At 35.2% G+C, this 12,353-nt stretch overlaps 1 protein-coding gene across 1 annotated transcript in view; it reads left to right on the top strand.

The window, feature by feature from the left end:
* Nucleotides 1-4,208, top strand: part of LOC113522152 (uncharacterized) — a 29,849-nt gene extending 25,641 nt beyond the window's left edge. The window contains exon 3 of the mRNA XM_052898541.1: nucleotides 3,218-4,208. Coding sequence (XP_052754501.1) covers nucleotides 3,218-3,388 — 171 coding nt within the window. The 3' untranslated portion in view covers nucleotides 3,389-4,208. The remainder of the gene's footprint in view (nucleotides 1-3,217) is intronic.
* Nucleotides 4,209-12,353: the final 8,145 nt, after the last annotated feature.

Below are 12,353 nucleotides of genomic sequence, written 5' to 3'. Positions count from 1 at the left end.
CAGGTCGACAACGCGTGTGTAATGTCCCTGATATTGCAGGCGTTCATAGGCTATGTTAACCGCTTACCATCAGATGGGCCGTATGTTGTTTGCCACCTCCGTGGTATATGCTCATATCTATAGGCGACGGTTACCACTTTTCATCAGGTGGGCCGTCAGCTTGTTTACCATTTTAAGTTGCATAAATAAATAAATAAAAAATTGCTGCTGTCCATCCCTCGACCCATAAATTCCCATAATTGCCTCTTACGACACCCGCGTGTGTATGTGATATGATATGTGGGACCGACATGCGACTTGAAGTACGTCTATGGCAGTGAAATTACCGTGACCTTGTTACAACGTTCACTAGAGACGTTCACAGTGCCCCCTCTAATGTTTTCAACACTCATGTGGCTACTTGCCATATGTCGAACTCATAGATATTTAAATAGAAGTCGAATCATATACTTGTTGACACTATTTAAAAAATAATAAAAGATTGCACCCGACAAAAGACAGGGATTGTTAATAATGAGATCCAACAGGCCTATTACTAGGATAGGAATATTACTAGGACCCTGACAAGTCGACCTCCACGCAATTTTCCCTAGAAACCATCGTGATTAATTTTTGATGAATTCATCACGATGGGCCGCCTGACCTGCTTCATCGTCACCTATCATCCCTCACTGATGCCTCGCTAACGTATGCCGATGGCGCAGACGGGGTTGCCATTCCATTTTCATCCATTAAAAAAATTTACCAAATCGGTTTAGAATTAACAGAGTTAAGATGTAACAGACATAAGAAGAAATACAAGTGAATTAAAAACGTCCTTTTCGAAATTAGTTGAAAATGTATTTTCATGGGACAATTTTTTTAGAAAACTACAATACATAATAAACACTATTTACTGGGCATACCTATATGGTACTGTGTAATACTGGGCCATATACAGTACCATATAGGTCCAAACTGAGCAGAGCTTGTATTATGCGTACCGGACAAGATATTGTTTAATTAAAAAAAAATATAAGTAAGACAGAGGAAGAGCTTCCAAATTCAAAACCACCAACAAGCTATACGAATACCACGCCTCAAACACATAGAAGAGACTGAGCCATTACCCCGGGGACAGTCATTCTCGGAGTTAAAGCTGGGCCAAAGGGGCCCCGAGGCCCCCACCTAGGCCTCCCCACCAGAAGATCCTAGAAGACCACGTTGATTGAGAGAACTAATAATAATACTTAAATACTTTTTCATGTAAATATGTTTTATATATAGAAAGCACTTAGACAAACATAAATAGAGACACTATGAAATATAAATATTTGTTTTGTACAGGAATCGAATCCACGACTATTGGAAAATACTGTAGCATGTTATTGGACTTACACAGACAACGAAACACACCAATACACACAACACATTATAAAAACCACAGTCGGTTATTATAAAATATTAACGAAACTGGAACATTTTTTGCGACTATTGTAAGCAAATTCGTAATTGTATTTACATTTCTGTGCACCGTAGAGGCATGTCCAAGTTCAACGTCACGTAACCGTCAATGGAGGTTACGGGAGAGGAATGCGTCGACGTGTGATGTAGCCTTAAACGGATTGTGTAGGAAATCTGATTAATATGCAACGATAATACGCAAGCTGGAGGTGTGGTTCGTTACGCAATTTAATGTTCATTAACTATACGTATATACTCGGTTCGGAGATTATAAATCATTGCCACCTATTTGACCTAGCGACAAGAGAGGTAATTTTCCATAAGATAGGCTTAGTGTGACAACGGAGTAATAACACAATCTGTGCTGGGACTAACAGCCCCATGATGTCACTAGCGATATGTCTCGTCAAAGAGACCTCTACGAGGTCCCCGTGGAAACCCCATCGTGGTTAGTTACTGGTGAATTCGTTACAATAGACCATCTGACTTGACTTCATCCTTATCTATCAATGTCACTTTTACTTAGACTTAAACAATATGATAATAAGTCACTCCTTATCATCTTTAGAATATTCTAAGAGAGAATGAAGGAAATGAGCGCAAAATAACGGTACAAGAGAAAGAAAACTCGTCTTTTATATCTCGTCTTAATAGCAAGTTGAAAGACTATTCTAATTAAGAAATTACCCACTTTTGCTCTACGAAGTAATGCAAAATCTAAAAGTGAACATTGTTAAATAATAGTAAATGTAATTGTTAAAAAAAAGTCGCAAAGCTTACTAAGATTATCAATTATTGTCATTTGATAATGAACACGGAAGATACCTTAAAAATCGATATACCTAAACAATAGATATTAATCAGGAAATATTAAAAGCTAAATAGAATACTGCGTGACGTGTCAAATTCGATAGTTCATTGCAAACTGTGTATCGTACGTACATGAGTGTGCGCACGTAAAATTCCCAGTTTGCGACCTTGCGTTGAACTTGTCCCTCGCACTACCAACACCGATTTCAAAATAGTGCTTAAGGCACCGTGTTAAGTGCCATAAAAGTAAACTGTTTACACGCAAGGCCATGTAGAAGGTGAAAAAAAAAACTATTAATTTACAATTATATTTGTGGCTAGTAACACATCGTATTAATTTATTTATAGACATTGTTAATTAATTTTTTGTTTTAAAAAAAAAAGTAGTATTATAAAAGACAATTTTCTTTTTTTTTTTATACATCTTAGAATGGCAAACAAGCTGACGGCCCACCTGATGGAAAGTGGTAACCGTCGCCTATAGACATGAGCAGTACCATGTACATAACAGAGTATACTGTTTCGCCCATGATACCCCCCATGCGTTGCCATTCCTGAGGACTCAGGTGTTATTCCTATTAGACCCAGTAAATTCACGCCATATCCCACTCTTCAAACCGAAACACAGCCATGCAAACACAACTGCTTCACAGTTGAAACACGAATTCTCTTAATAATAGCGGCATAGTAATAGTCAGAGATATAGAACAATTACTGTATCTCTGGTAATAAACGACCTTCTTTAAAACACGTAGAGATTCACAATTCGGATGTGTTTTGTTTTAGCTATGTTACCTCAGAACCTCGTCATTTATAAACCAATTTGGAATATTCTTTCTTTATCTGATAAGTTGCCCTAGAAACACGGTGGTTTCCACTAGAAACCGCGTGGAATTCCTCCCCCCCCCCCCTTCCAACTTTACTATAATAAAAGATTTAAGACTGATGTATTTTATAATTTCAGGACAAGAATACAGGCGATAACAAAGCAGCGCAAGAGACAAGAGACGGCGATAAAGTGCGCGGTTTCTACAGCTTCATAGACGCAGACGGGAAACAGCGGATAGTTCAGTACACATCTGACGAGAAAAGAGGCTTCGAAGCAGTCGTACGCAGAACTGATACACAACAATAACATAATCCTTGTAAAAATTAATCGTTCAAATATACGACTAGTCGAAGTTAAAAAGACGTCTGAACGAAGTCATATATTCATAGTTAATTGAATTCTCAATTGAGAAGCAAAAACAAGTTACTTTTTCATTATTTTTCCCATTTTTCTTCTCAATCTTAGTAATAGTAGGGTTAATTTTTTTACAATGAGAAAGGCAAAGGAACTAAGCCGTACAGCCTTCTCTTATCTCTAGTAGAACTTCTGTCTTAATTTTATGCTAACTTTATGGTCGTCTACAGTCACCTTTTACAAAATTCTGGGTATGAAAAGAAGCGGAAATTAATTTTTATGTCACTCAATGATCAAGCAGATGTTATTTTTATGAATTATTAAATTGAGTCATACAACTTATTAACAATATATTTTGTAATTCTATGTATATAAGTTTAACAATGTAATATAATTTTTTTAAGTAATTTTTAATGTGACTATTAAGGAATAGAGGTTGTGAGTGATTTACAATTTTTTTTTGTCTTTTATATATATTAGTTTTTTAGGTAAACTGAAATTATTTGAAAAATAAGGGCAATATTACATATAGGTGTCTAATTTACATGTTACGCAGTGTCAGAGTACGACGTTGCTAGCATTTTCCATAGCTTCAATATAATATGTCGTACGAATAACACCTGAGTCCTCAGGAATGGCAACGCATGGGGGGTATCATGGGTGAAACAGTATACTCTGTTATATCCATGGTACTGCTCATGTCTATAGGCGACGGTTACCACTTTCCACCAGGTGGGCCGTCAGCTTGCTTGCCATTCTAAGTTGTATAAAAAAAAATACGAACTATTTGGTCTTATTATATATATATATATATATATATATATATATATATATATATATATATATATATATATATATATATATATATATATATATATATACTCGTGTATATATAATAATAAATATGTATGGTCCAGCAAAGCCTAAAACTGTGATTTTATCCGTGATTTTCTAGAGTAAAACAATTTTTATATTTCTACTTAATTGTAAATATAATTTACTTTCGTCCATTTTTTTAATAACTATAATAAATACCTCAAGAACTATAATGTTTTTTTTTCTTTATACGCAATACCTTTTACTTTGGCATATGCATACCTTTTAATTTGCCTCTGTCCCATTTCTGTCGTCATGTTTCTGTCATGAAGCAGCATTTTAGTTTGAAGGGTTTTTTTTATAGTTGATAATGTAATGGTAACGCCGCCTGCGCTATTGGTATACACTGCAGGACACCAGCCCTATTACTAGCAATATACCCTAACAGGTCGACCTCCACGCGGTTCCCCCTGGAAACCATCGTGGTTAATTTTTGATGAATGCATCACGATGGGCCACCTGACCTGCTTCATCTTCACCTATCATCCCTTACTGGTGCCCCGCCAGCGTACCCTGATAGAAAAAAACACTAAGACGATAGGAATAGGTGGAATGGTATTGAATATCGACTGTCTTGGGTCATACTGTATTATATTGTATTTATGTAACTTTACTCATATCTTAAGGGATTCTCAACTAGTTTCTAACTCAATAGGAGCCCTTATTCACGAGCGCGGTTCACGGCTGTGTCGCGAGCAGAAATACGCGACCAGCAAGCTGTTTGTGCAGTCAGATGCGATAGTAAACTAAATAAGTACAATAATGTGGAATGTTGTAAGGTAAAAACTTAATTTATGTTAATTTACCAGGAAAGAAAAAAAATAAAACAGCGCCTGTTAAATACTACATAGCAAAGTATTGTGTCATTCTAATGAAATATAATACCATAAAGAGAGGGGGAAAGGGATTGTTAGTAATGGAGACTGAAAATCCCATTGCTAGCAATATACCCAACCAGGTCGACCTTCTCGCGGTTCCCCCTGGAAACTATCATGGTTAATTCCTGATGAATTCATCATGATGGGCTAACTGGCCTGTTTTCATTCTCATCTATCACCCTTCGCTGGTGCTCCGCCAGCGTATCCCGTTAGCGCGGGTGGGGTTACCATACCATTTTCACCCATCAAAAAAAATACCATAAAGAGAGCCTATTCTTCATTATCATTTTCATTTCAGCCATTATCCGTCCACTGCTGGACATAGTCCTCCCCCATAGACTGCCATAAAGAACGGTCCTGAGACACCTGCATCCACTGACCCCCTGCAATGCATTTCAAGTCGTCACTACGTCTAGGGGATCGTCCTATACTGCGTTTGCCCTTACGCGGTCGCCACACAAGAACCTTTCTTCCCCATCGGTTCTCGTTCTTCGAGCTATGTGACCAGCCCATTGCCACTTCAGCTTGCTTATCCTTCGGCCTATGTCGATTATTTTGATTCATTTGAGGATATCCTCATTTCGGATTCTATCACGCAAAGAGACTTTGAGCATAGCCCTCTCCAAACAGAACCTATAAAAATTATAAATCTAAAATTTCAATTAATTAAATTATTTGTACTTATTTCTAATTTAATTGTTATATATCAAGACAAGGCACAAATAATGTACGCATACTTTGATATTATCTTAAATTCTTGATGGATATCACGGGAACATTGCGTGAAGTTATACTAAACTCAGAAGTAAACAAAGTTGAAGTTTTAAAATACCATTGAGCGCCTGATGAAATAAGCACATCTAACTCACAATATTACCACACCGGCAAGTTTGACTTTTTTTTAATGGATGATAATGGAATGGTAACCCCGCCTGTGCTAACGGTGTACACTGGTGGAGCACGAGTGAGAGATGATAAGTGAAGATGAAGCAGACCAGTTGGCCCACCATGATGAATTCGACAAGAATTAAACATGATGGTTTCCAGGGGGAACCGCGTGGAGATCGACTTGAGAGGGTATATTGCTAGCAATGGGGCTATTAGACCCCATTACTAACAATCCCTTTCCCCTCCCCCCTCAATCATGATGGTTTCCAGGAGGAACCGCAAAGAGGTAGTTTTACCTTATTGTATTTAAAAAAAAATTATCTGCTTATTTATATTATTTGGTAGTAAAAAACATGCCAAGGGCATTTTGGTAACAATAATATGGTCGAGTACTCAAACTTTTCTATGCTATTATGTAAAATGTGTATTTAAAACAATACATGTGATAACAGAGTCAAGAACAATTTCTTCTTATTTTATAACTATGATTAATTTTATGATAATTCAAATTTACTTGAGCAGACTTATGAACTGGAACACGTTCACGAGTATGACATTTTTATTAGTATTCAACTATATTAAGTTCTATAAATTTATACCATAATAGTTTTGTTATAACCATTCTGTAACTCCATAAAAATATTAAAACATATTTATAAAAAAAAGTAAACAAGATTCAAACATGAATGATCCGTCTTATGGCACAATATAAAAGGATTTAGAAACCCATCCAGCTACCGAAACGGACGGTTCCATTGTTGGGGACAAGGGGTCATTGTTTGGTGGGGACCTCAACGTTGACTACCTGTTGGATCGGGCTCTAATACCATTCATGGTAGGGATAGATAATTTACCATAAATTCTATATATTGTTATTACAATATATGTATATTGATTTAATAATTTTTTTTATACAACTTAGAATGCCAAACAAGCTAACGGTCCACCTCATGGAAAGTGGTAACCGTCGCCTATAGACACGAGCAGTACCGTGGACATAACAGAGTATACTGTTTCGCCCATGATACCCCCCATGCGTTGCCATTCCTGAGGACTCAGATGTTATTCCTCTGTACCCTGTAAACTCACTGCCATATACCACCCTTCAAACTGAAACACAGCCATGCAAACTGCTTCAAGGTAGAAACACGAATGGGGCGAACAAATCTCTGTGTTATATTTTTATAACAAAGAGATGGCAAACAAGCACACGGCCTACCTGATGGTAAGCGATTACCGTTATAAAGGTCTGCAATACTAGGGGCGTTATGCACGCATTGCCAACTCTGAAGAAAACTCCATGCTATAGTCTTTTGTTAAGCGTTGGTAACATCTCTGAAACCGCGTTGTACGCGACCATCCACGCTAGAATCTGCTCCTGTTGAGTATATAGCTGACTGTTACTGACTGAATTAAATCTGTAATACCCTTTTTTTTAATTAGAATGGCCAACGCGGTGACGATTATGGAAAATTGTAACCGACGTGAACCATACTATAGATATACACATAGACATTACACACTGTGTTGCCACATCTATGTTTTTTTTATGGGTAAAAATAGTATGGTAACCCCGCCTGCGCTAACGGGATACGCTGGCGGAGCACCAGTGAAGGGTGATAGATGAGAATGAAAACAGGCCAGTTAGCCCATCATGATGAATTCATCAGGAATTAACCATGATAGTTTCCAGGGGGAACCGCGAGGAGTTCGACCTGGTTGGGTATATTGCTAGCAATGGGATTATCAGTCTCCATTAATAACAATCCCTTTCCCCCCAAAGTGCCACATGTATTATACCTCTGTATCCTTTAATTTCATTGCCATATACCACCCCCTATGAACCTATAAACTATATTACAAGTGCGTGCTATCAGCTTTACTTGCAGAATTGGCAAATTGTTTAAATAGTCAATTTTCGAGCATGTACAAACATAGATAAAACTTATACCTACTTCTAAAAGATTAATGTGACAAAATGTAAAAGCATTTACACGTGACTGGTAGGTACGTCACAATAGGAGTGTCACTATTTACAACGTGTTTAATTAGATAATAATTATACTAAAGGAAAACATTAGACAACTAGATTACCCGCCAATTATTGTTTTTCCTCTCTAACTACACTGGGTTGGCTGGAAGAGATCTCTTTCAGAGATAAGCCCTCCCTTGCTAACAAGTTGTTAAACTAACCGCTATATGTATTGTTCAAGTGCAATAAAGAATATATATATATATATATATATATATATATATATATATATATAATTTTTATGAACACTAAGTACATTTATTTAAATATATTATCTTTAAAATTATATGATCATTAAAAGCCCGTGCATGATCGACTAACACTATGCACGTTTGTCATTCAAGTAATCGTTTAATGTATGAAGAACTAAACTAATATTTGCAGAATATAAAAAAAAAGCATTTTTATTATATTATTTATCTGAGCAAGTGTTTTAGTGTCTCCATCTAGGACCGGCATGCATGCATAAAACTAGTTATGAAAATGCAGGATACTATGTCTGTAGAATAGAGATCTTTGACACTCAGCTCTCTCTCTCTACCTATTCCCTAAGGGATAAATAGATAGATACTTTTTATTGTTTCCTCCAAAAGATTACAATAGTAAACTTATTAAAAATATAAACAATTACAAGAAATAATCACAAAAAGAGAAAACAATGAGCGACTTTATCGCTAAAAGCGATCTCTTCCAGGCAACCTTTGGATGGAGAGGAGTAATTATAAACAGTTTGATCGGAGGCACGATGAAAATGTAGAGATGCGATACATATTATAATGTAAATATATATATTCCTTGGAACTATAGAAACATGGCATGAAGATAGATAAATAAATATTAATAATACTTAAAGATCTTTTAAATAAAAGAACGTGACATCCGACACTGGCCCTTGAAACTGTTGTTATCGTGCCCCAAATCAGCGGTTACGAGTATAAAAAATCATTGCTCTTATCGCGCGCTAAACACGTATAATTTGGTCCGGCTAATACTTTTATCGTGTGAATCTAGATACGGCTGTCATTACTATCATTATTTATTAGCAATTAATCAAGTTCTCCATGTGGAATCTTATCATTCAATATCGCATTATACGCCTATCACTGCCACATAAATGATACTGCAAATAACAAACAGATACCTACTGAGTCGCCGAGTACAGTCGTATCAAATTTGTATTATTTATTTATTTATTTATTACATCCACTGGGCGAGCCTTACAGTCTTCCAATACGCTCACCCAGGAAAGCATCAGTACAATAACATACAAAAGGAATATTTCACAAAAATATTAAACAAAAAATAATATAAAAATACTCAATTGAAACCAAAAAATGTCTGAATACAAATACTCTGTGGTCACTCGACGAAACTCCAGCGAGTTGGAGGCAAATACATCCAATTGCGGATACTGACTCAAAATATCATCGAGTAGTTTCAATGCAAGAGATAGGGGAGCCTGCTTAGCGAACTCTGTTCTTCGTAATGGAACAATTTATTTACTAAATAGCTTGTCAGGCAGTACAGGTTTCGATCGATTCGCATGACACGACCTTATATAATATAATCCCATCACCGTCATCATCATTTTTACATGGTTTTTGCTGTCATAATATTATAATTATATTAATAAATAAATAATTTCAGCCATTATCCGTCCACTGCTGGGCATAGGCCTCCCCTATAGACTGCCATAAAGAACGGTCCTGAGCCACCCGCATCCACTGACTCCCTGCAATGCATACATTATGCATAATGTAGATAAAATAATTTTATATTAATTAATTAAATGTTTTACTGAACCAGTTGTTATCTTGCGGAAGTCCAAATCATTGGTTACTTCAATGGAATTATTTTGTTTAATTCCACTAGCATTAGTATGTGTGTGACGAGCACAAGCTTTTGTATTAAAAATAAATCTCCGACATGCGTGTTAACCGTTTTGCACCCAAATTGCAAAAAAAAAGACTCCAAGCAGTGATATAATAGTTTGCATGAAAATGCTTCGTTTAAAGGTGAAACAAGTGTCGCAAAAAGTGCTTGAACGAAATGACAGTCGGAGATTGATGTCTACAATGGAAGGTTGTGGAACTTCTGGTAGTAATAGTGGTGGGTGAATCTTCGAGTGTTGGCAGTCACACACATACTAATGGTAGCGGAATTAAACAGAATAATTCTAATCATATATCATGATAATTTTTGTTTTTTAATAAAAAAAATTATACTACATAATAATATTTTTACGTTAACTAAGCAAATAATGACAAACAAAAAGTATTCGTACACTTATAAAATTTGTAAGTAAATGAATATTAAAAAAATATTAATACTTTGTTGGACCACCGTTAGCGTTGATGATAGCTTGGAGTCTCTGCGGCATCGAATCAACTAGTTTGAAAATATAAGAAGACGGTATCAATGCCCATTCTTCGCGAAGCGCAATTTTTAGTGTTTCTTTACTCGAAATTGGTCGATTTCGAATTTTATTATCGAGATAATCCCACACATGCTCTATAATATTAATATCAGGTGATTGAGGAGGAATCTCTAGGTATTTTGGAGCGTTAAACAGGATCCATGCTTTAGTATTCCATGCTTTATGTTTAGGGTCATTATCTTGTAAAAATATTCAATTATTGTTAAAACCCATTTGAGCTGCACTAGAGAGAAGATTCCCTTTTAAAATATTAATATACGTTTTGTGATCCCTAATTCCATCAATAAATTCAAGTTTTCCCACCCCAAAAGCACTCATGCAACCCCATACAAATACTGACCCACCACCGTGTTTTACCGTTGGACATAAATTTTCTTTCTTATATTCCATATTAGGTTTTCTCCATACCATATGATGTCCATCCGATTTGAAAATATTATATTTCGATTCATCTGAGTAAATAATAGTTTGCCAAAAATGATTTTTTTCATTAATATATTTTTTTGCGAATTCTAATCTTTTTTTTCTATTAATATCATTTACCCAATACTTTTTACGCGCAGTTCTTCCCTGATAATCGTTACTACGTAATACGTTCCGAACGGTACTGACAGAAATATGGCAATCATTGATATTATTAATTTCTTGTAACACTCGAGCGGCACTAATTTTTGGATTTTTTTTTACACAATTTAAAATTTTCCGATCCAATCGAGGCGTGATTTTTGATGGACGCCCCACCTCTGGGTTTGTTTTTTAGTGTTTTAGTAATAGAAACCGATCAATTACAGTCTGTACGGTTGAACGTGGTCTATTGACAAATTTTGCAATTTCACATAATGATTTGCATTGATTATGCAAATTAATAATTATTTTTCTCTCCTCTTCACTCGTTTTTTTTGCTTTACGACCCATTTTTGTAACTAAACACGTCTATACTTGTCACGAGTGCAACTAAAACGTCTAATATCTATACCTACGTATTAAAAATGACCTTGGCATTGTAGGCATATGAAAAATTCGATTGAATAAATGATTTATACAGAATTTCATTTAAAAAAGAATGAATGTACGAATACTTTTTGTTTGTCATTATTTGCTTAGTTAACGTAAAAATATTTTTATGTTGTATAATTTTTTTTTAAAAAAAACAAAAATTATCATAAACAAAGTGCGGGAATGTTAAACTATTTAACAGTATTGATTTAAATTAAATAAATAGCTGAAAGTCTATCAAATTCGTATTTTTTTTATTATAACCCTAGGTGTACGAATACTTTTTACACTCACTGTATATATATATATATATATATACACACACATATATATATATATATATATATATATATATATATATATATATATATATATATATATATATATATATATATATATATATATATATATATATTATAGTCATACGATGAATATGAAGAATTATGAAATGGATCTCACGAAACTTTATTATTTATCTAACTGAGAACTTATAACCGGGGTGCACAACTTATTTTTGCATATCTTAATTCGCTTATCAGCATTCGAAGGAAATTTCAATAAATCTTCTTACAACAGTAAAAATCTGCAGCGGGATCATAACCTATAAAATTTAGGAATGTGTGTGGAAATTAGTCATATTTATGAATTTTAGGTAGACTTATATTTTTTTAATGGATGACAATGGAATGGTAACCCCGCCCGCACTAACGGCACACTCTGAGGGGGTACCAGTAAGAGATGATAGGTGAGAATGAAAAGGCAGGTCAGTTAGCCCATCGTGATGAAAACACTTGGAATTCACCACGATAG

The sequence above is a fragment of the Galleria mellonella genome, unplaced genomic scaffold (assembly GCF_026898425.1).
Source record: "Galleria mellonella isolate WM207_F2 unplaced genomic scaffold, CSIRO_AGI_GalMel_v1 utg44, whole genome shotgun sequence".
Taxonomy (NCBI): domain Eukaryota; kingdom Metazoa; phylum Arthropoda; class Insecta; order Lepidoptera; family Pyralidae; genus Galleria; species Galleria mellonella.
Note: the sequence above shows the minus strand (reverse complement) of the source record. Positions and strands in the feature narration are given on the sequence as shown.